The sequence below is a fragment of the Heloderma suspectum genome, chromosome 2 (genome assembly GCF_057233095.1).
Source record: "Heloderma suspectum isolate Gila_16-S chromosome 2, 16-S_ref, whole genome shotgun sequence".
Taxonomy (NCBI): Eukaryota; Metazoa; Chordata; class Lepidosauria; order Squamata; family Helodermatidae; genus Heloderma; species Heloderma suspectum.
Genome location: NC_139459.1, coordinates 138548634 through 138572084, shown reverse-complemented (window position 1 = coordinate 138572084; position 23451 = coordinate 138548634). Strand labels below are relative to the sequence as shown.

The 23451-nt window shown below is 48.0% G+C and overlaps 1 protein-coding gene across 1 annotated transcript in view; it reads left to right on the top strand.

Moving 5' to 3' along the window:
- Nucleotides 1–23175, top strand: part of LOC146352818 (stimulated by retinoic acid gene 6 protein-like) — a 62890-nt gene extending 39715 nt beyond the window's left edge. The window contains exons 12-19 of the mRNA XM_084834936.1: nt 640–721; nt 13266–13314; nt 13415–13532; nt 14224–14343; nt 16258–16421; nt 16605–16757; nt 17621–17704; nt 21168–23175. Coding sequence (XP_084691062.1) covers nt 640–721; nt 13266–13314; nt 13415–13532; nt 14224–14343; nt 16258–16421; nt 16605–16757; nt 17621–17704; nt 21168–21277 — 880 coding nt within the window. The 3' untranslated portion in view covers nt 21278–23175. The remainder of the gene's footprint in view (nt 1–639; nt 722–13265; nt 13315–13414; nt 13533–14223; nt 14344–16257; nt 16422–16604; nt 16758–17620; nt 17705–21167) is intronic.
- Nucleotides 23176–23451: the final 276 nt, after the last annotated feature.

The following is a 23451-nucleotide window of genomic DNA, read 5'->3' as shown; positions in this document are numbered from 1 at the left end:
GCCTTTTCTGCCGCCCTGTGGTTCAAGACCTTTGCTATCTCAGCAAATGGATGATGATTTTCATGTGGTCTCATGTTGCAATTGGTCCCATGTCTCACGATGCAATTGGTCTCACGATGCAATTGGTCTCACGATGCAATTGGTCCCATGCACGCGTGTGCGCGCGCACACACACACAGCTATTGCCCCAAGAGCAGTAGAGCTCAAGGTAAAGTGAGATGGAGGCCATGGAGGGTTTTGATAGGTACCAATGTAACAATTTTTTAAAGTGTTTTTCTCACAACACAGCAAAAGGGTCCTAGGCAAGGAAGATCCACTTCCATCTTTCAATGTTCCGTAATGTTTTAAAACGGGCGTTCTGGTGTCCTCCAGATGTTTTGAACAACTTCCACAATCCCTAACCCATGTTGGCAGGGGGTGGGGTTTTGACTTCTAGTGCAAAACATCTGGAGGGCACCAGGGCACCTCCCCCTTTTTTAAGGTATCTGACTGCTGATACTAAGTTTGAGACTCACACACCATCCAGTGCCTTACAGATGTAGAGGAAACAGGATGGAGGCCATGAAGGGTCTGAGGGCTTTGATGTGTCCCAGTGCAACCAAGATCTTTTAAAAACAATTTAACTGCTTTCCACCCTAGGAAACACATGAAGTCATTGCAGTCAGGCAAGAAGCACTTCCTTCTGCCAGAATCTTCTACAGTGTCATCTTCTCAAAGTGTGGTGAGTTCTCACTCCTCGTCCGTGAAAAATGCCCCACTGCTGACCTGGATTCTGTTCCAGTCAACCATCAGTTTGCATTCCTTTCACCAGAGCATGGATAGGGAACCTCCAGCCTGAGGACCTAATGTGGTCCATGGAGTTCCCCATCCAGCCCACAGAGGCTTCCCTCCCAAGCCCCACCCCTCCTGCAGGGATTCCTAAGGAGATACACAGCCACTCCTCCAAGCACCGGCCAAGTGCCCCTTTGCACACTGCATGCCATTCCCATCAGGACAGCCTGCACCAGGTAAGAAGGCACCCGACTTGCCAGGCACCTGGCGGAGCCACTCCTCTGACCCTCTCTCTGCACAGAGAACAGTAAGCGGGTGAGGTGGGGGCAGATGACATCAGTGGAGGGGCCCCTGCCCCTCCTGACGTCATCCAGCCCACCATATTGGTCCAGAGGGGGCAATCTGGCCCCAGGACCAATAAAGATCCCCACCCCTGTATTAGAGTTGGAATCAAGATTAATAGCAATGAAGGCGATGTAGAAAAATATGATTATCTATGGACAGAAAGCATGGAGTTCATTGTGGAGTAGTTTCACTTCATAAGATAAGTTATGATTTTCTGAAAGCCTTTAGAATTTGCTCTGTAGCTTACGGTGAAAGCTATAATTCTGAGAGGTGCTTTACAGATAACAGAATTACAAAATATGTGTGTTCACTTTCTGCAAGGGAATAAGCAGGTGTACAGATAAGACTCTCATATATTCCACAACATATGGGTGAATTTGCAGTTGTGTGAACTGTTTAGAACACATGCGATTAAGTGCACCAGTAGCCCTATTCAGGCCTTCATCTAGGAACATATGAGGTGCCAATGAGAAGGTCCCTATCTATATCTTTGGTTATTATGTAGTATAAGAAAGAACAATAACATGCACAGCTTTTCTTTGCAATTTAATCTTGAATATATTCAAGAGATGGTCTTTGAAGTGTCCTCTAAATTTCCCTTCCTCCCGGGATCTCCACGTGGCACTGATATTGGAAATGGTGCTCTGGCATATGCATTTTGAAACTAGAAATCACTTCCAGCTGAAATGTACCAAAGATTATGATTTTATGTATGTTGATTTTTAAAACAGTGTTTTATTGAGAGTTTACAATTAAGATGTTAACAAAATGAAAAAGATGCTGGGAAACTGCAAGATATATTTGATATTTTGTCACATTCTGGGGGGTCTGGAAAAGTTGACTAATTTGAGATAGTTCTCCAGACCCCCTGGATAGAGCTTCTAATCAAAAATGGGTCTGCACCTGATGATATCACTGGGTGCCAGGGCAAGAGGCTTATTGTGGTTCACCCACCCACTCATTTTGCATTGCTTTCCACGGGTGGAAGGGGCAGCCAGGAAGACCTGATATAGTCTAGCTGTAGGCTTCATGGACCCTTTACACCTGTGCATTTAGGGATACACCTGAAATAAAATGAAAGATTATGAACAGTCTGGTTTGTTATCACTTCAGTGGGGCAAAACAAATAAGACATCAGAGGGCTTATATGATGACAGTCACACCATTTTAAGTTATTAAATTTAGAGCTGGAAACTGGTCTCTAGTACTTAATAGCTGTCTTCCTACACAACTATTCACAGTGGGTGTGACAAGCAAAATAGTGCTATGTATTACATTAATATAGAACTGGTAATAAGGGAACTACCCATATTAGCCTGGGATTTTTAGAAAGCATGCTTCGTATGTCTTTTTACTATCAGCAGAAGAATTCCTCCCCACAATTTTTTTAAAATTGAAGGCAGGACTGATTGGAATCGGGTTTCTCACCTCGACTGCAGCAGGTCTTCTAGCTTGGAGAAGGCCCTTCCTCCGGGGCTGGGAAGTCAGTCTCCAAATTTAGTCTTCCAGAGGAGGCAGGGCCTCCCTCCTGCTCACCAGTTTGATTTTCTGCCTTGTGGTGGGAGGCAGCTTTCTCCAAGCTCTTGCTTAGCGAGAGCAAAAAAAAAAAAAAAGAGAGAGAGAGAGAGAAAGAAAGAAAGAAAGAAAAGAAAAGAAAGACAGACAGACAGCAGAGAAGAAAGAAAACGGGAGGAGACCACTCCCTTGGCACACAGGGTGCTGGATCGCAAAGGGGCTGAGGATCCAGGACCCCCCTGTCCAGGCTTTCCGTCTGCCACCACCCAGGCACCGAGGAAGCCCCAACTTCCTGGCCTCTTCCCCATAGTTGCACAGGTGTGAGTTCCCCGGCAGTGGTAACATTGGCCTCCTGCCCGTAGCCGCATAAGCAGGCAGAGTGAGGCTCAAACAGTGGTGGAGCCGTTGTGATCGGCAGCAGCTCTGAATGGCCCCCCTTTCTCCTAAGAGAACCGGAGCAGTGCGGAGAGGCTGCGTGGGTGAGTCCAGCGGCCAGTACAGCCCCTCCCACAATTGCTAGGGCTGGGTCTCAAGGCGCAATACCCTCCTCAGTGGGTCCATCAAGGAATAGGGGGTTGGGGGATGGATTCTCCCAGTCCCACATGCTCTCCATCACAGAGCTTTCACCAGGGGCAGGGGGCGCTCCCCAGTCGGGATCCAGCCACAGGCCCAGTCCAGAGGGCCAGCTTCCATCCACTCCTCTAGAGCAGTGGTCTCCAAACTTTTTTGATCACGCATCTGTATCAGGAAAAAAATTTTGAGCACGCACCCCAATATATGTATATTTATTTATAAATGATATATGTGTACTACTGTACTAATATATAATGTACATTATAAAACATACACAAAAAATAGAAATTAAAAAAGGACAAGATAAAGATGAAATAAACAATATTTTAAAAATAATTTTTAATTATTAACGGTACAAAGAACCCTTTTGTTTTCACTAGTAATATTTTTTAGTGAGTGCAATGTGATTCGATATGCTTCATTATTTTTGAAAATCTTAGTTTAACATTTTGTGATACAGCGATTCGAAGGTCTGGTTCTAAGTTCAGTTTATTTCGATACTTGGTTTTAATGGCTGTCATAGCTGAAAAAGGCACTTTACAAAGATGTGTAGATCCAAATAGAAGAAGCGCATCGTTGGCTGTGCTTACTAAATCATGATACTCATTTTTCAATCCCATCCACTAAGTATGCAAAGGTTTTTGTTGACATTCAGCTAGTAAACTTTCATCGTCCCTGATGTCAATCGGTTGTTCTTGCAAACTAATTGGAAAGTGTTGCATTTTTATATTTTTAACAAATGGGTTTCAAACCTAATGAAAATCTTTGTTTGGAAGATTTTTAAACACATTAGAAAATTCCAATTCCTTAAACTGTGCAGATATTAGAGTTTTTATAGCTGACACACATAATTTTTGGCAACAAAATCACATACCAATGGAAACATTTCCAAACATCCATTTTCAAAATGCTCTTTCCATAGCACAAGTTTCTTTTGAAAAGCAGTTACTTTCTCACTCATTGTTAAAACGTCACTTTGACCTTGAAGGGACAGATTAAGTGTGTTTATTTTTTCAAAAATATCTGCTAGGTAGCATACTACTCACAGCCGCTTGTCATCACAGAAAAGGTCAGCAAATTTGGAGCAAATTTGCTCCCCTTTGGCAGGATGGCAGCTACGCTAGTGCCACAGCCGAGGAAGCGACTGTGCCTTTGTCTGCCGTGCCTGGCAGAGACTGGCGCAGTTGTTCTCCGTGGCTGTGGCAGAGGCAGGATAGGACTGGAGCCAAGAGAGAAATGCCATGGAGCTTCCCTCTCGGCTCCCGTCCCATCCTGCTGCCTCCGCTGCCACCATCACTGCACACAATGGCAGCTCATCGGGGCAGCAGGAGGCTGCTCAATTATCAGGCGGCTCACTCACCCCAATGGATTGTCTTGCGCACCCCTTGGGATGCACGCATCCCCACTTTGGAGACCACTGCTCTAGAGCAAGGAAAGTCCATGCTGCAATTGTTGGAAGAGGCGATTTGCCAGATTAGATCAGGGGACTCGCCTCAAGCGGGGACTGGGCCCAAAGGATGCTCCCACAGGAGTACATCCAGGGGAAGGGCCCATCGTAGGCGGCGCACCTGCACATGCATCCGCGTGCATTCTCACTCGTCCAGTTCCAGGAACAACAGACACAGCAGAACACATTCCAGACAGGGGCATAGCCACTCCCCCACCCCTCGGGCCCATGCCAAGGAAAGCAAACAAAGGGGAAGAGAGAGGGGCACTTCCCAGAAGAAGCACACCAGGTCAAAAGAGGCGAAAGGGGGAGAGACAAAGGGACAGATCTCCTTCTTCATCTCCCGCCTACTGCTGTGATTTCCAGAGGTCTCGATCCCTTTCCTTTAGGATCTCGAGCACATTGGAGACCGAGGAGGAAACCTCAGAAGGAGGCAAACACAGGGAAAACCCCTCCCAAGGCTACTTTTTCTCCCCAGAAGCCATCTTGGAGCTGATGGGTTAGGAGAGGCCCCGCCACCCATGCAGCCCCGGGCGAAGACAGCGTGAGCAGCAGTGGCCTTCCCGGCAGCCCCCCTTTCACATCCGGCTGCACCACTCCCACTTAGCCTTGAAGGGATCCTTTGCAAGGAACGGTCAAAGCCAGCCAAGACGAAGATGAACCATCATCACTGCGAAAGGTTCTACCGTCTGCAGGAGGATGCCATGCAACCCTGGTTACCCCAAGGGTGGATGACCCATCACCACACAACTCCAAAGCGCTTCTGACTTCAGAACATGACAAGCTCCCTGCGGACCAGCACGACTGGAGGGCTGAGTCAGCATTCCACAGAGGCTTCAAGACCGCAGTCACGTCAACTGACATTGCTCATGGGATCTCCATGAAGGTGCACGGCTTACTTCAAGAAAGAACCTTGGGAAAAGAGGTGCATAAACCAATAGCCCCGGCAGCAGCGTTCCTGGCTGACACCTCTTTAGACTCCTTTCAACTGGAGGCAAGAACCACAGCAGCAAATGTTGTGGCAAGAAGAAATATTTGGCTGTGCAACTGGGGAGTTGATGCCAAGACTAAGTCTAACCTGGTGAGCATTCCTTTCTCAGGAAAGCTCCTGTTCGGGGAGGCCTTGGACAAGATCCTGATGGAGACAAAGGATAAGAAGACAGCATTGCCAAACCCACTGAAGAAGGAGACAAAGCACTTAATGTCGAAGCCCAAGTCTTTTTTGTCCCTACAGGCCATCCTTCCCCTCCACTTACGTACCCAGAGAGGGCAAATCCAAATGGCCCAAGCTGGGAAACCACAGAGGGCAACACTGGCAGGGGAAGAAGCCCAGCCTGGCATGGCTCACCAACACCTCCTGTGGGAGGGCAGCTGCGAGACTTCTCAAATACTTGGAGGCAGCTCTCCATGGACAGCTGGGTATTGGAGATTGTGGAAGGGGGCTATTCCATAGAGTTCCAGCGGACACCTAGAGAGTGTTTCTTCAGATCTCCCCACCTAAGGGACCCCACCAAACATTTGAGGACTCTTGCAGCAATTCAACACTTACGATGGATTCAGGCCATCAAGAAAGTACCCGGAAGAGAGAGGGGACAGGGTGTCTTCTCTGTCTTCTTCACAAACCCAAAGAGGAATGGTGGGACCAGACCAATTCTGGATTTTAAAAGACTCAATTGCTTTCTAAAGAAACAGAAGTTCCTAATGGAGACACTCAAATCCATAAAAGAGAGTCTCAGGAAAGAAGACTTCCTGGCTTTGGTGGATTTGTCAGAAGCCTACCTACACATCCCCATCCTGGCTAGAGGGTCTGTTGGCCCACCCGGGGATGAACTGCTTTTTAAACCCTCTCATCACAAGTTTCTGCATGTCAGTTATGGAACAAAACAGTTTCAGTTCAAGGCCCTCCCCTTCGACCTAGCCACAGCACCCAGAGTGTTCACAAAGATCATTCTAGCTTCAGTGGCCCACCTGAAGGCAAAGGGAGTCCAGCTCTACCCCTATCTGGACGACATTGTAATTTGCTCCCCACCAAGGGAATGATGCATCCAGGACATCAGTGAGACTCTAGCAACCCTGGGGTTTGTCATCAACAAGGGAAAGAGCTTTCTTTCGCCCTCACAGTCCCTGCTCCACCTGGGACTGACCCTGGACATCACCAAGGACACCGTAACTCTATCGACAGACAGACTTTGGTGAGCAGACTGGCAACCCTGATTCAATCCAGGAAGAGGGTCTGTCTCCAGGAGTTGGCAAAACTGATGGGCATGATGGTTTCGTGTCAAGACTCTGTCCAGTGGGCAAGATTTTATGCAAGGCCGCTACAATCCTTCCTATTGGCCTTCTAGACAGAGATAGCGTGCAGTCACAACCCATCAGTGATGCTCCTGCCGAAGGCCATTCACTCCCTGTCCTGGTGGTCTCCCTTTTCGACACAACCTGCTGACTCAGAATCTGATCATACACCAAGACCCAGGCATCCTGAAACTGACCGCCTGGAAATTGAGCAGGACCTACTAGATGGCTGAAGTTACTTGACCAGGGTGGTCTCCACCCTTCTCACCTCCAGGAGGGACTTCACTAACAGGTCGTATGAGCACACCTGGCGGGCCTTACTCAGATGGGCTCAGTCATTGGGGAGGGGCCTGCTATCCACTAACATAGGGAATATCCTGGAGTTCTACCAGGAGGGCTTTCTGTGGGCCTCAAAACCAATACCTTGAGGAGACAGGTTTCTGCCCTGGGGTCCATCCTTGGGGAATTGGACAGGGGATCCATGGGGTCTCACCTCCACGTTAGGACATTTCTCAGGGTTGCCTCCTTGAGGAATCCTCCCCCAGACAGAAGGTGCCCCATGTGGAGAATCAGCGTCATCCTCAAGGCATTAACCAAGGCTCTGTTTCTACCTCTGGGGGCAGCCACCCTTCAAGTGTTAACCCCCAAAACTGCTTTCCTCCTGGCCATCACCTCCATCAAGAGGGTCTCCGAGTTGGGGGCTCTGTCTGCTGAAAAGGAGCTTTGTGCCTTCCATAGAGACAAAGCAGTCCTCCATCCGGACCCTACCTTCATCCCCAAGATTAACTTCCATAGGGCCCAGGAATTAGTCATCCCATCCTTCTGCCCACACCGATCCAACCCCCAAGAAAGGGAGTAGCGCACGCTGAATGCCAGGCGGGCTCTCAAGTTCTACCTCGACAGAACCAAGCCCCACAGGCAGCATAGTGCCCCGTTTGTGTCCTTTAGATCATCCTCCATCGGTAAGAAGGTTTCTGTAGCCTCTCTTGCCTGCTGGCTATGCGAATGCATCATACTGGCATATTCCTCCAGCAATTTAACAGTTCCAGAGGGGATATTAGCCCACTCAGTGGGAGGGATAGCTGTCAGGATCTGCTCGACCTGGGAAATTCTGCAGCGCCACCTGCTGGCCAGATACAGAAGGAGGCCTGGTCCACTCTGCGGTACTTACAGGATTAAGCACTGGGGCTGTGGGTGCTTGCAGGTCCTCTAGCACAGACTTCCCTCCAAGCTTTGCCACAGCAACGTGAGTCTTTGTGGTGATAGCACAAACAAGTTGCCTCTTGTTCCCGATCGTGCAACGCCTTGCTGATACTTGACCCTTGCTTGTTCCTGATGCCTCCTTTGCCTCTGGCCCTATAGCACCTTGCCTGTAATTTTATTTATTAAAATTGACCTTAGCCTGCTCTGGACCCTGCTCTTGCCTCTGGCCTTGCCACACCTTGCCAGTGTCTGATCCTTGCCCAAGGAGCCTTGGTTCTCTGCTCAGCTCCATCACCCCAGCCCAGTGTTCTAGTCAAGGACACCTGCCACTCACGTCCCGGACCTGACCTGACAGTGGCCAGCTCAGCAGCCTTCTCGGGGAGGGCCCCTATGGAGGAGGTCTGCAAAGCAGCCACATGGTTGTCAGTGTACCCATTCACACAACACTATAAGATCAACTTATTTGCCTCAGCAGATGGCGCCTTTGGCAGGCATGTCCTTCAGAGAGCACTACAATCCTAGCAGGGGCTGGCTAGAGGGTCTGTTGGCCCACCCGGGGATGAACTGCTTTTTAAAATCCCCAAGCTAACTGGACTCCTGCACTCAAGGAGAGAAACGGAAATTCTTTCTTCACTGGTGAATTTTTGTTCTACTCGAGTGAAGGAGGCCAGCTAGGCCCACACAGGCCAGCCTCCTTCTAGGTGACTCACAGGCTAGGCAGCTGCACTAACGCTGCTTTCACAGCTTGCTTGTCAATTGAACTACTGATGGAGAGTTGACAGGAACAGGGGCTTCTGATGTGATGCAGCGGCTTGAAAAACTCAACTGCGAGACAGGGGGAGGCCCCTCCTCCTTGGAAGACCAAATTTGGAGTCTGCCTTCCTGGCCCTGGAGGTGGGGCCTTCCCCAAGCTAGCTGGTCTCCTTCACTCAAGTAGAACAGAAATTCATCGGTGAGTAAAGAATTTCTGTTTTTTAATGTTCCTAGTACCATTTTTGCGCAAAAACAGGACTGAGAAACTTTCCTATATTTCCCCATAATTTTTCCCATGTGCACAAATCGTGCTTCCCATTTGTGCACATGGAAAAAAGGGTATTCTCTCAATGTCCACAAATGGGAAGCCTCGTTTGCGCACATGGAGAAAATGGTATTTCTTTCTCTTTGGTTTCCTGCTGCTGCGCATGTGTGCAGCAGCAGGAAATGGAAGGAAACCGGCTGCCCCCCTCCCCAGCACCCCTGCATGATGCCCAGACATTCAGGGGTACAGACAGGGACAGCTGCTATCCACCTCGTAGCAATCGTGAATATCTTTGCTTTGCTGCCGTCAGCTGTCAGTTTTGACAGCTGTCAGAAGCAAGGCAGAGACAGCAGCGATCCCTATGTGGAAGTGGGAAAGCACCCTATTTCTAATGAGGAGGCAGGGTGTCCAACATGGGCACCCCCGCTTCTTCAGAAAAAACGGGGCACAACAAAAAAATTTAATGTCTTCATTCTGATCTTTCACAAGATCAGAATGAAGACATTAAAAAATGTAAAGGAGGGGTGGGCAGGGGGGGAGTGGATTCCCAAGCACCCTCAGGGAGTCCTCCCCGGACTGGGGGGAAATTGGTTTTTTGGGGAGAGGGAGGTGTGGGGGGAGAGGAGTGGGTTTCCAAGGGGGACACCTTGGGGTGTCCCCCCACCACAGCACAAAGGGGGATCCTGCTGGTAAGTGAGTGTTTAAGATCAGGGCAGAAGGAAAGCAGAAGTGGGTATTTAAGACGCCTTCTGTTTTCCTTCCACCCCAGACTTAAACACCCACTTACCAGTGGGACCTCCCTTTGTGCCGGGGTGGGGGGACACCCCAAGCTGCCCCCACTTGGGCAGCTACTCCCCCCACACCACACCTCCCTTCCCCTAAAAAAGCCTTTTCCCACCAGTGTGGGGGAAGGTTTCCTCTTGCGGCTTGACTTTTAAAACTCAAGCCGTGAGAAGAAACCCTCCCCCAGACTGGGGGGAAATGGTGTTTTGAGTGGGGGGAGGCGTGACGCAGAAGGAGGAATAGGTGCTCAAGTGTGGCCCCCCTGGGGTGCTGGCCCATCCTGGCACGAAAGGGGAACCTGCGGGTAGGTGGGTGTTTAAGACCCTTTCTCCCATCCCAGCGAGATAGGAGAAAGGGTAAGGGTCTTAAACACCCACTTACCTGTGGGATCCCCCTATGTGTCAGGATGGGCCAGCACCCTAGGGAGGTCCCAAACTTGGGCACACCTCCCCTCCACCCCCCAAAAAAACATTTCCCCCCCAATTATCCTTCACGTGGTTTGCCTTTAAGAAGTCGAGCCATGGGAAGGAACATTCCCTCAAACTGGGGTAAAATGGCTTTTTGGGGGGTGAATGAGATGTGGGGTGGGGCAGGGGAAGGTGTGCCCAAGTGTGGGAGCACCTCAGGGTGCTCCACCACCCTGGCATGGATGGGGCACTTGGAAACTCTAATAGAATCTAATGGGGAACAATCTCCGTTGACTTTCATTGGAGTTTCAAAGTGCCCCTCCTAGAAATCGGGGGGGGGGGAATCTCCCCATGCATCCTGTTGCCCCGAGGTCACATGGTGAGGGGTGGGATGGGATCCCCCCCACATCCGATTTTCAGGAGGGGCACTTAAAAGAAAAATTCTCCAGCCCTGTTTTTGCACAAAACGGGACCAGGGAAATGAAAAAAAACAGTGCCCATCCTGAAAATCGGACGAGGGGGGAGAATCCCCCCCCACCAGCATGGGTCCTGTTGCCCCAAGGTCCCATGGTGTGTGTGGGGAAATTCCCTGCCCTCTGATTTTGGGGAGGGGCACATTATTTTTTTATTTTCCCAGCTCTGCTTTTGTGCAAAATGGGGCCAGAAAATTTTTTAAAGGGGTTCCGATCGCAGTTACAATGGGATCTGGGAAGGGGGACTTGGCAGTGGACAAGATGGGTCTGCTGCCAGGTCCTCTGGGATGCGGTGGGAGGGAGGGAGGGAGGGAGGGAGGGAGGGAGGGAGGGGGATGATCAGGCAAACAACCCACCCACAGTGGGTTGTTTGCCTGATTGTCTGGTGGATGTGCTAATAATTCAGGGTGGGTTGTTCGCAAAACAACCCACTCTGCTTGTCTAGCCACCCACCACAGGCTAGTGTGACATGTGAACACAGCCACTGACAACAGTGCCTTGTGCCAAGAACTACCGGTTTTGACTGAGGCTTGGAACAGCCCCTAGGCCCAATATGGATTTAACTTGAAGGCTGGATTTACTTCTTGGTCAGCAGTCATCTGGGATATTAATATCCACTCCCCAACACACACGCAGATCCATTGTAGGTATATTTCCTGTGCACAAAGACGTCTGGATGTGAGTAAGCTGGCATCCTGCATTTGTAAATAGAAGTAGTATCAGCTGGGAGACAACTCTCTGCCCTCTAGAACCAGGGATGGGAAGCTCTGGTCTTCAGGCCCACTGCAGCCTGCGAGGCTCCCCAGTCTGGCCCCCAGGCCATGAACCCTTCCCTCCCTGCTGTCAGGGCCAGCTCTTCACTCCCTGGTGCACAGGACGGAGAGGTTTAAAACTGCCCATCCAGCACGCTGTGATGGAGATGAATATTGGACCCTCTCCGCTCCTTAGCTTATCCAGTGCAGATCAGCAGAGGAGGGGAGAGGGCCTGATCTTCATCCTCGTGGAGCATTGGATGGCGAGGGTGATGCTTCCCACTCAGCATGCCACGAGGGGATGAAAATACTTCCCCCCCAGCTGACCTGCATGAATCAGCTGCGGAGAGTGGGTGCTTAGATGTGTGTGAGTGTGAATGGAGAGCTTGTGTGAGAGAGTGCGGGTGGCCCACTTGGGCTCTGGCTCTGCCAACTGCTAAAATGCATCCCCGACATGCTTTTGGCAAGACAAGGCAACTCTCCTGGTGAAAAAGTTCCTCTAGCAGAATATGTTCATTTAGGGATCAGCAACTGCCGACCCCCAAGCAAAATCCGATCTGTGAAGGGCTGCCATCTGGCCTTTGGGATGATGTTGAGCAGCCTTTCCCAACCTGGTGCCCTCCAGATGTGTTGGACTACAACTCCCATCAGCCCTGACCCTTGGCTATGCTTGCTGGGGTTGATGGGGTGTGTGTATGAGGAGGGTCATTTTGTTGTTGCTATTGCTAAGCAACTGGGAGTCAGAAATCCTTGCCCATCAAAAGCAATCTGCCATTAGGGCTGAATCCACACAAAGCAGTTATACCGTTATCATAACTATTGGTGCCCATTGGTGTCATTTGTACCAATAGTTATGATAACAGTATAACTACTATGTGTAGATTCAGCCTAGATCTAGTTCTACCTTCGGCCTGCCCCTGCGCTACAGAGTCAGAAGGTGTGTTCTGCTAGGACTGAGAGTATGCGGAGTATTTCTGATCCCCAGATGGTGGCATTTTGTAAGCAACTAATATGGATATCAGTCGCTTCTGAAATGAAAGCAAGAAGCAGCCGGTCTTGTGAAAAAGCTGGGCGGGGGCAGAGTACATATTCCGCTGGCATGACCCACATGCCTTGAATACTTTGGCAGAAATTGGGGTGGGCAGCTTGTGGTCCTCCAGATGTGTTGGCGTGCCCTAACCAGCATAGCCAATGGTGAGAGATAATGGGAGTTGCAGTCCAACCACATCTGGAGGGCCACAAGTTGCCCACACTGGATATGAATATAGCAAGTAAATAAATAAAATGAATCAATGTGGGTTGTGCAATTTTTTTCCTATAAAGCTGACTAGTGGGGCAGAATTTGGATGCAGCAAACTTGGGTACTGAACCCTCCCCTCCATGGAACTGCTTCTACCCAGCCATTTTTCTCTGCTGCAGACCTTTCTAGAGCCTCGTTTGGAAAAAAACATCTGTGGAAAAGCGATTTCATGGGAGGATGGGTTCAGTACCCCATCTTCTCCTGCTCGTTAAATTCCATCCTCTTGCATTGAAAAACATTGTACATTGACCCAGTTCTGATGTACAGGTATGCTGCTGTCATGCTGAGTTTACCCCTTAGATTTCCTATGAGTATGTTTTGTTTTTGCATTATGTTTCTGGGATTCCTGCATTAAAAATTCTGTTCTGATTGTTTTACACCAACAGGTAGCACTAGGAAAATTCATTTCTTGGCAAGTTGCATACATATTATGGGGTATGTGAATACCTGTATTCTGGGCATTTGGCTTAAGTTATTGGGGGTGTGTGTCCCTTTCCCCCCCTTTGGTTGACAACGTTTTTTTCTCCTTTTCTAGGGTACCTGATCATGCATCTGGTGCAATGGGTGATTGGGATGATCCTTATGTATATTTTGATCTTGCCCATGGTGCATGGTCAGTGGAAGGAACTTCTTGACAAGTGGGGAACTGTGGTGTAAGTGCCAGCTATCATAAGAACAGCTTTGCTCTCCCTACCCCTAAGAAGCTACTAGGCTGATCATTTTGGGCACAGCCACAAGACAGGCCCATGGCAGCCAGTCACACAACTGTCCTTTCCTGCAAGGCAGCCTGCCTAGAGACCAACTGCACAGTCATTGTGGACTGCGGAGCACTGGAAAATTGTCCCCATCATCCGCCTGCCTTTTAACACTGCCTTGTGGATGTGGATGGGCTGTGATTGCAAATCCCTTGTGTGGTATGTAGAGCAGACGAGATTTTCTAAGATAAGCTTGCAGGCCAGGATACAAAGAAGGAACGTGCATGTCCAGGAAACAACTGTGTACACAACTCCAGTTGCCCACTTCAGAAGTTCCCATAGTTCAAATCAGCTTGTCTCTTTGGCAGCAGGAAATCCTGTAAGGAGAAAAGCATGGAAGGCTCTGGCTGAATCCACAGTTCTCTACCATTTCCAGATAGTCTCCCTTTCAGCCCTAGCTTTTTAAAGAAATTGATCATTGATAGAAGGAACCTGCCACAAGTTGCACCAGTGCAGGACTTTGGGGACCCAGAGTAAGGAGCTGGCAGCTCAATGCAATTCTCTTTATATAGCTTTCAATAGGCTTTCCCTCCCCTTCCTTTTATTTTGGCTACAAAATAGTTATTTTTCTTTGCCCTCTGTTCCTCAGCCTTTCGTTCGTTATCGTCATGGTTATCAGGAAGCTGCAGGTTATTGCTGCTGCCAGGTTTTTTCTTCAGCCAAAGATTTCACCAAACGACAAGCAGAAGCCTTTGGCGCTTGACAACAGGTTAGTGCCTGGAAGTGATACTCCTCCTGCTCTTCAGTTCCTTGAATGATGTTTTCCCACCCAGCAAAACTGTGCAGGCTGGGAAGATTTGCCACCCTTGAAAGGCTAGCATTACTCATTTGCACATGCATTCCTTTACAAAACAATCCTATGCGTGTTCACTCAGAAGTAAGCTCCAAGGTGTTTAATGGAATTTACTCGCAGGTAAGTGTGCAGAGCATCGCCCTGTCCAACATGTTGGTCTTAACCTTTTAAAACCCAAAACGATTTGGGCCTTGGTTACCTGGAAGAGCCCCACCACTCCCACATTTCCATCTCTGCACTTTAAGATCTTCCGGAAGCTCTGTAGCGAGTGTCTTCTCCTGCACCCGTGCCCACTCGCCCCCAGCTCGCTCTCCGCCCCTTGCCATACAGCAGCAGAGCCAGAAGCACCTTCTCCCCGCTCCAGCTGAGGAAGAGTTTGGGCACGCTGCACAGTGAAGCCGCAGTTGCACCCGGCCCCTTTATTTCCCAGAGCGCCTCTGGGTCCACGTGAGGAGGCCCTCTGGGGACATGGAGGTGCCGGGCGCAACTGGGGCTTCACTCCACAGCGTTCTTCACCTCTCCTGTGTTCTGAGTTTTAAAAAATAAATGTGCTCTGGGTGCTGTTTGGAGGCACTCGGGGCTGTGGGGCCCAGACCTGTGCCTGATGGTCTGGCCCCAGCAGCGCCTTTGATAAGAAAGCAAGCGTGGTGGACCTGTGGACCTCCAGATGTTGTTGGACTCCCAACTCCCATCAACCCCAGCCAGCATGGCCATGGATGATGGGAGGTGTAGTCCAACAATATTTGTAGGGCCATGAGTTCCCTGACCTTGAAACAGGGATATAGTCCAGGTTCCAGGCTCATCCCTTCAGGCAGAGGGGAATGAAGGAGCTGCAGGTGGACTCAGAAACTGGCTCATGGGAAAGATGCCAGCCCACAGAAGCAGCTCCTTTACTGATTTGTGTGGTTTTCTTGCCTATAATTGTTTTGTTTCGTATTGGGTTTTGTTGTTAGCTGCCCCAGGAATCTCTTAGTTGAGAGTCAGGCTATAAACCTGAATGGCAGATAAATACATGCTACTTTGAAAACACCCACTGTCCACGATGCAGCACTGAACTGTAAACCAGGTGGCAATAAAACCAAGTAGTGTGGTGTAGTGGTTAGAGTGGGAGACTAAGATCAGGGAGATCCATGGGCCCCACCCACTCCCTTCCCCAAGCTCCAGCCCCCTGGCCTGGGGGCTACTGGGAGCTTGGGAAGGAGGCAGGGAGAGGAATCCCCTTGTTATCTCTGGAGATTCAGCCATTGCTTGCAGTAGCTCCTGCAAGTGCCGGCCAAGTGCTCTTTCCTCTTTCTTGTTCCCTACATGGAGAATGACAAACAGGAGCGAAGCCAGCTGCACACTGTTGCAAGTGCCAGCTGAATCCCTTGTACTTGCTTTCCAATCGGGACTTCCTCTACCCAGTGGGTGAAGCTGCCTTGGCCGATGTGCTGGGTGGCATCATTCTGCCCATGGGGGGCTGGATGGGGGTCAGGTCATCCGGCCTCCCACCCAAGTTTAGTTCTTTATCTCTGGAGAAATGCAAAAAAGCTTCTTCAACTTAGAGAAGTTGAAGCTCCAGTCAATACTGTACTTTACACCTTGTGTTATAGATCTCCTTAAACTACTTTCAGGAACAATCGCTAAGCATTCCAGAATATTTTAGCACAGTTGGACTGCAGAGGCATCTGTCTTCAAATCTAAACTTAATGAAGACTTATACTTCACCCACAACTATGTTTCGTTCAGGCCAAAAACAAATTCACCTGGGGGGGGGGGGTTGCCTCCACATTCGCGGCGGAGGGGGAGATGACGGTGAAATGTTTCAACAGGGACCTCTCCTCCTTGCAGGAAAGCCTTCATGAACTTCAACTACTTTTTGTTCTTCCACTCTGTGGTGGTGGGCCTGATGTCCTGTCTGATGAGACTGTTCCGCAGCATTGTCCTGGGAGCCTGGCTGGTGGGACGGATAGACAGGCCAGTAATGCCAATGGGCTTTGAATTGTGCGATAATGGTAAGTGCCTGGGATCTCATAAGGGTTTACAGGGGCAGTTCTCAAAAGCTTTGCGGGGAGCTTTCCAGACAGAACAGCCGGTCATTTCTATCCACTGGCCACAAAATGACTCTGGCTTCAACCCTGCAGAGACAGAAAACTGCACTTGATCTGCACAAGGTAATGATCCCTATTTCACTGCAGGATTCCGTACTTGGGTTCAAATGCTGTTCCTGGACCACTACCACACAAACCCCATCCTTGTCTGCTTCTGCTACATCCTTGACAGTGCAAACAGGAAAAGAAAACTGCAGATAGCCACGGCAGACCTTGCCATAATTGAGCTGAAGGGAACAGGTAAATGGTACCAGAGATGCTAGCAGTCAGGAGGCAAACTGGGATGCTGGGCAGTGTAGGAGTGGAGCTCCACTGTTGGTGACGAAGTCAACTCACTGCAGGTCTCCTCCAGTCCAAAGCTGACTCAAGTGTGTGAAGGGGCAACGGGACACTTCCAGCTCCCTCACATGTACAGCTCGGCTTGTTCCGGCCCTAAGTGCTGGCCTCCATTTTAAAGATAAGCTTATGTCCTACACTTCGATCATTAGATGTCCCAATTGCAGGCATGAGTAGTATCCAGAATGAGGGCTACATGCTTACCAAATGTGGTGTCTCAAGACTGTGTGGAAGAACCTTACTACTTTTGGACTATACTTCATGGCCCTTTTTTGACTTACAAATTCTCCCTCCCACAGAAACCTGAAACTTGGTACAGATGTAGTTCAAGACACTTCAGCTTGAGAAGAAGCACAATTTTTAGGAGAGTTGTAACTGGTATAAGAGAGGGATCATTCCCTCTGATGTTCAGACACATTTCTTTTGTCTCACTGTTGCCTTTGGTCAGTCACCACAGGCAGCAATGCCTTACTCTTATCACTTCCAGTTCTCTGGGGTGAAAACATTGTCATGTCTTCAGTTTTCTAGGTTTTGTGTGTGTCTTTTTTAAACTGGCATTTGTATGTGTCTTCCGTTAAACAGGGTGCAGTGAAGGCTATTTTAGACAACTGAAACCTCTGCAAAGTTGAGTCAGACATGGATGTGTGATTTCCATTAGCAGAATTAAATATGTCTATGTCTATCTGTATCTATTAGCTGGTCATACAGTACCCTGCGTTTGTCTAAACTTGCCCTTAACATTCCACACCTCTTTTACATTAAAACAGAGCTCAGAAATTTCAAGACACATGAATCGCCTTGGTGTGAAGAGACCCTTTATATTCCAGAGTGCCTGCCAAATGCCACAACTGGTAAAGAAAATTTCAACCCTCTGATTTACATCTTTGTTGGGGAATGAATATTTATTGTTAAATATTAAGTCTTTGGGTAAAGTATAAACAACTTGTTGAATTAATAAAAGAAGCTGACTGAATAGTATATTCTGAGGGGAACATATAAAGCTGCCTTATACTGAGTTAGACCATTGATCCATTGAGCCCAGTATTGGGTCAGAGTCAACCTAAGATCCTGGACTTTCCCAGTTCTACTACCTGAGTTCCATTAGTGGAGTTGCCATAGATTGAATCTGGGACTTTCTGCAAGCAAAGCCTGTGCTCTACCACTCTGCTAATGGTTCCATTCCAAGCCTCTTGGCTGAGTACTACATACATACATACATAACAATTTCCATAAGAATTTTATGTAAGATTTAGTGTGTTCCTGCCATGATCATAATGCCAGGACATTGGTAGATTGTTTTTAGGGGCTTGTTGCTACTACGACATTCATAAGGCAGAGGTGAATCAGCCATAGAAGCAGAACCAGGGTCAGGAATACAAGTGCAGGGGTGCTTGGCATTCTTACATGGAGAAGGTTCCCTGCTACTTTTATAAAGCAACAGCATTAACGGGCAGTAAAACTGTACACATTCTACCACTAATGGAGAATGTGGGTGGACTTACAGGGCTTCATCTCACTGTCATGTGAAGAAACTTGTAATCTACTATTGTTGGTGACACGTTCTCCTGACCATGGAGGCGTTAGGATGAGCTACCACAGCCAACCTGCAAATCAAGCTCTGAGTGAGGTAAAGGAGTAACCTCCTTTGTAGAAGATGAAAGGATATTAGTTTCCCTAGTAGCCAGATTTTGAACTGTCTCAAAACCATGCCAGGTTCCTGTTAGTGGGACTGTAAAGGTAACAACACAATCCTTTGCATGTCTAATTAGAAGTAAGGCCCACTGATATCCAAATAAGTATCCATTTGAAGGTGATGTCTATATGCCACCCATTCAAATATTGAAAGTGTTGTAAGGTTCTCAATCCATTGTATTATAGGAGGTGAGTTTTTATCCTTTCAATGTTGCAATATTAGTCTTTTAGCTGTCCAAAGGGTGCAGAGAATCCATTCACGTTGACCATTGTTAATTTCCATGAAGCAGGTAAAAAATTTAAAAGGGTGTGCACCTCCATGAATATTAAAAACTGTTCCAGTACAAATTTTTTCTGTGTAATAACCTCCCTGCAAAAAGAAGTAACGACTGAACATTGCCAAAACATATGTTTAAAACAAGCATAGCTGTATTGCACTGGCAGCAATTAGCTGAATTAAACAACCCCTTATTAAAGAGTCGATGTGGTGTCCAGTAGACACAAAGCAAACTTTTTTGCTGAATAAGATGCAGCCTAAGATCCACAGACACGAAAGGCAGTGACCCCCTGATTAGGCATTTTGTGGTGGTGCCCACAGCATGCTTTCAAATTCCCAAATGCCCCCACGGGTCCAAAAATGCTGGGGGGGCCTGGTCTAGGATTGCTCTCCCATTGACTAGTACTAGATACACTATAATTCATTTATATTAGTAATGCACATAAAGGACAGGAAGGCCTGGTGTGCTATGGTCCATGGGGTCACGAAGAGTCGGACACGACTTAAGAACTGAACAACAACAACAATGCACATAGACATATAAAACAATTTCCCAAAGGTTGAGTTAACGTGTAACAAAATAAAACCTTGCCTGACAGCAGGCCTGAATAAAGTTAAGGAGTGTGGGTCTGCTTCTTCGCCCAGGAGAAAATGACACATCCAATTTCAAGTGGTGTCTGACCCATCCCTGAAATGTCCTCATCTGTTCCTGTCAGGAAAGAAAAACAGCGCTAGCAGAAATCTGCAATGGTGCCGTAATATCCCAAGTCCAAGTTTTGCAGTGGGGAAGGAGTAGCCTTGGTGGATGGAGGGTAGTCATGGTGAGGCTGGGTGGGGGAGAGGGAGGAATTATTAACTATTTGCTATCTTGAGAGGAAACAGGAAAGGTCTTTGCACGTATGCTTCAGCACATAAAGCAAGTGGTTAAAATAATGTAGAGCTAGCAGGGGTACTGGCTGAGGGGTTATGGGAGCTGTAGTCCAAAGCATCTGGAGGTCACCAGGTTGGAGAGGGTTGATACAGGTAATGGGTGAGAGGAAGGTTCCACACCGTCACCAGCGATGTCACAAAACACTTCCCAAGCAGGTGAGGCAACAGCACTATATCAGTTCAGGCCTTAGGGGCACAATCCTATGCATGTTTAGGCAGAAGAAGGCTTACAACACCCAGAATGCTCCAGTTAGAGATGCTGGCTGGGGCAGGCTGGGCCTTGTAGGCCTCTTTTCTGACAGCTTGGGAGACATGTCACCTGTATCCTCAGAAAGAACGGTAATGCCAATAGCGAGGGGGAAGGCTAGTCTGACCGTGCCCCCAGCTGGAGGAGAAAACAGAGCTGGGCTTTCTCCAGCCTGGCTCACTCACCCTCGTGTTCCCGAGCCGTCATGGGGCCCGGACAGATCCTGAAAGGCCGACCGGGAGCTCCTCTCTGCATCTCCCTCCTCAGTGGACGGTGGCTGGGCCTAGAGGGGCCTGCTTCCCGACTGGCTGTCTCCTCGCAGCACTCTCACTGGGTCTGAGGGGTGTCTGTCTTAGAGACCCCGCTTCACATCTGTTTGCGATTCCTTCCCAAATTCTGCACCAGATTTTTAAAATAACAACAACAACAACAACCCAAGCCCACAATTCTAAGAACAGGAAATTAAAAAATGCACTAATATTAATTCTGGGACAGCAAGAGACAAACCCACTCATTTATTCCATTCCTATACTGCCCAATAGCCGAAGCTCTCTGTGTGGTTTACAAAGATTAAAACCTTAAAAATACATTATAAAAACCGTTTACATACAAAGATAGGAACAGACAGCACGCACAGAGACACATATCTAAAACAAACTGAAATACAGTTCAAAGAGTCTTTGGGCCGCTGCATACTCTTAGGGCGGCCAACTTTTTTATCAGCCTCCTGCCCAATGTCTTTCATAGCAGTTTGATTTGTAAACATTATTAGGCAATTATGCTTATTTCTGTGCCATGAAAAGCGTCACCTACTGATTTGCACAGATTAAAATTCTGTTCAGTGCAGGCCAGGATAGTCCCCCCCCTCCCCCGGCCAGTCAGACAACCTACATATTCAGCCAAATTCCATCCTGGTTTAAAAACAAAGAGAAATTATCCTGTCCATATTATCCTGAAATTATCCTGTCCCTTATCCTGTCCATATTCTAACTTTGAGGGGGCTTGGTACCTGATTGAGCTTGCTAGTTGGAACAACCACATGACACTAATTTCAAATACATTCTCTGGGTGTTCAGTTACTTGGTTGTTCTGTAATGAACAAGGGAAGACATTTGGGTAATATAGGTGCTCTATATGTTAGAAATTAAATGCTGGTGTTTTCTTATAGATTCCAGGCCATCAGGCAAAGCCAGGACAAGATGGCTGCTGCTCTACACACTTTTGAACAACCCCACTCTCCAGAAAATCAGGAAGCTAAGACCTAATTCAATGGATTAGCGACAGCACTAATTTGCCTGACTTTCTCTGCTGCTGAAGTGGAGCCATACAATAAGTCCACAGAGCACACACAGTAGCCTCCCTGGGCTCAGCAAACAATGACTGATGGTGGGACATGACCTGTGGAGATGCTAGCCCTGATGTTATGAGGTGTGCATGATGACAAAGATGCCCAAGTTATACTTATTGCGGGCTACCTGCTGACCTATTCTTCACATTGTTTTCTAAGTTGATGTATTTCCAGTATCTTATAAGCCATAACCCCACCCCCCACTCCCCGGTCCCCAGACATTTTGGCTGTCTGGCTGCTGGAATTGCTAACGAATCGTGTACAAGCCATTGTCCTTGGGTAGACTTAGACAGTCTCTGAAGATCACATGAGTATGTGCTCTTTTTCCCCCTCCTACACTTGGGAGTTTTCTCCTGCCCAGGCTACACTGATCTGGCATGAAAGCACACCTGATGTGGGCAGCTAAGTTAGAGTGCATTGCACTGGCAAGCTTTCCAAAGAGTTCCAAATTGGCATATTGGCTTCCCAAACCCGTGATCTGGAGCTGGAATTTGCAGGGCTCCAAAGGTTCCTTCAGGCCAGTTGTTCTCAAAATGTCTGCCTTAGTTAGCAGGTGCCTCTGCAGCCGGTCTTGCTGCACTGGTGTAGCTGACCTTACGAGAATGACCATCTTGTCTGTTCTGCTGCTGCACATTTCACTGAAATGGGATGCGAGTTGGCATCTTTTTGCCATGTTCATTGCTGGCGTGTGTGAGAAAGCACTTTCAGATTTTTCACTGGCACTTTCTTATTCTGCATTCTGTTTAATACAAAATAAAAATGACATCATTTTTGTTGTCAATCAAAACAATGTATTGGTGGTGGTGGGCAGGCAAAGCAAATACACTCTGGGTGTCTATATACTTTGCAAGTGTATTTTATATGCCCATCTTGCAAAGGCTGACAGCAGGGGCGGGGAACCCACTGGCCCTCCAGATGTGGTTGTGCTCTAAATCCCATCAGCCCCAGCCAGCATGCCAGTGGTCAGGGATTATGGGGATTGTCGTCCAACAAATCTGGAGGGCTGCTTATTCCCCCTGTCCTGCCCCAGCATATGGGATTTTTATGGATGATGGCAGCATAGTAGACTGAAAGATTCCCTTGGTAACATGTACTTCCCAAAGAAAGAGCGAGCAGGAGGAATGTGAAATGCAGAACAGGGAGGAAGTTGAAAGCTGGGGAAAAGGGAAGGGGAAAGTGAGGGTTAAAGGGAGGAGGAAATAAGTGGAAAACACCATATTGGGAGGTTTGGGGGGAAAGAGACAAAGTAGGTTTGAAGCTGGCCTGTGTTTGCAGAATCAAAGAAGGCCAACAGGAGCTGAACTAGGAAGAGCAGTGAAATTAATCTCTGGTATCTTTTAAAGTCCTGGGTTCCAGTCTGGCCTCCTCCTCACCCTTTCTGGATTGCGTGATCAAATGTTAAGACTGGATAATAAAAGGACTGGATCCAGACAAGGAAACATTTATAATATCCTGCTAAACTGTGGGCAATGTTGTTTCTCTGAAAGGAAAAGGCCCTTTTGGGGAAAACCAGTTCAAGTTTCCTGCCCTCAACAATCCTCCTTAGTCACCCCTGGAGAGCAAACAGTATTTAAGGGCTCTAACGTTCCCATAAAACAGGACCAAGCAATATCTGTTTTGCAAGTGGAAATGCTTCCTTCTACTTCTCTTAACTGACATATTTAAACTGGTATATGGATGCACAGACATTTTCCACTTATTTTTGTAACTACCAAAGATTGAATTACTGGAGGTGGAGGTTTGGCTTGGGGAGCAAATGGTGTCTGACTTCTGGGGATTTCTCATATTTTGCTATTCTTTTGTTCTTTGATTATATTGGAATTCAATTAATAATAAAAAGAAAACCCTACAAAGCCTTCCACTTCATGAGATACCATTTGCAGGGGCAGGGAACGTTACAGCGCAATGGATCACATAGTGCATTTTAGTTTATTGGATGTTATGAGACAGGGAGAGGGAGGAGATGCAAGGCTGTTGCTTTGGATCTGCCTTCCCCAATCTGATCATGCAATTTGCTTGCTATTAGTATTGTTACCACAGCCAAATGTTACAGAATATGCAACTTAATATTTCAAAATATCTGAGCAAAATAAAACCATGCTCT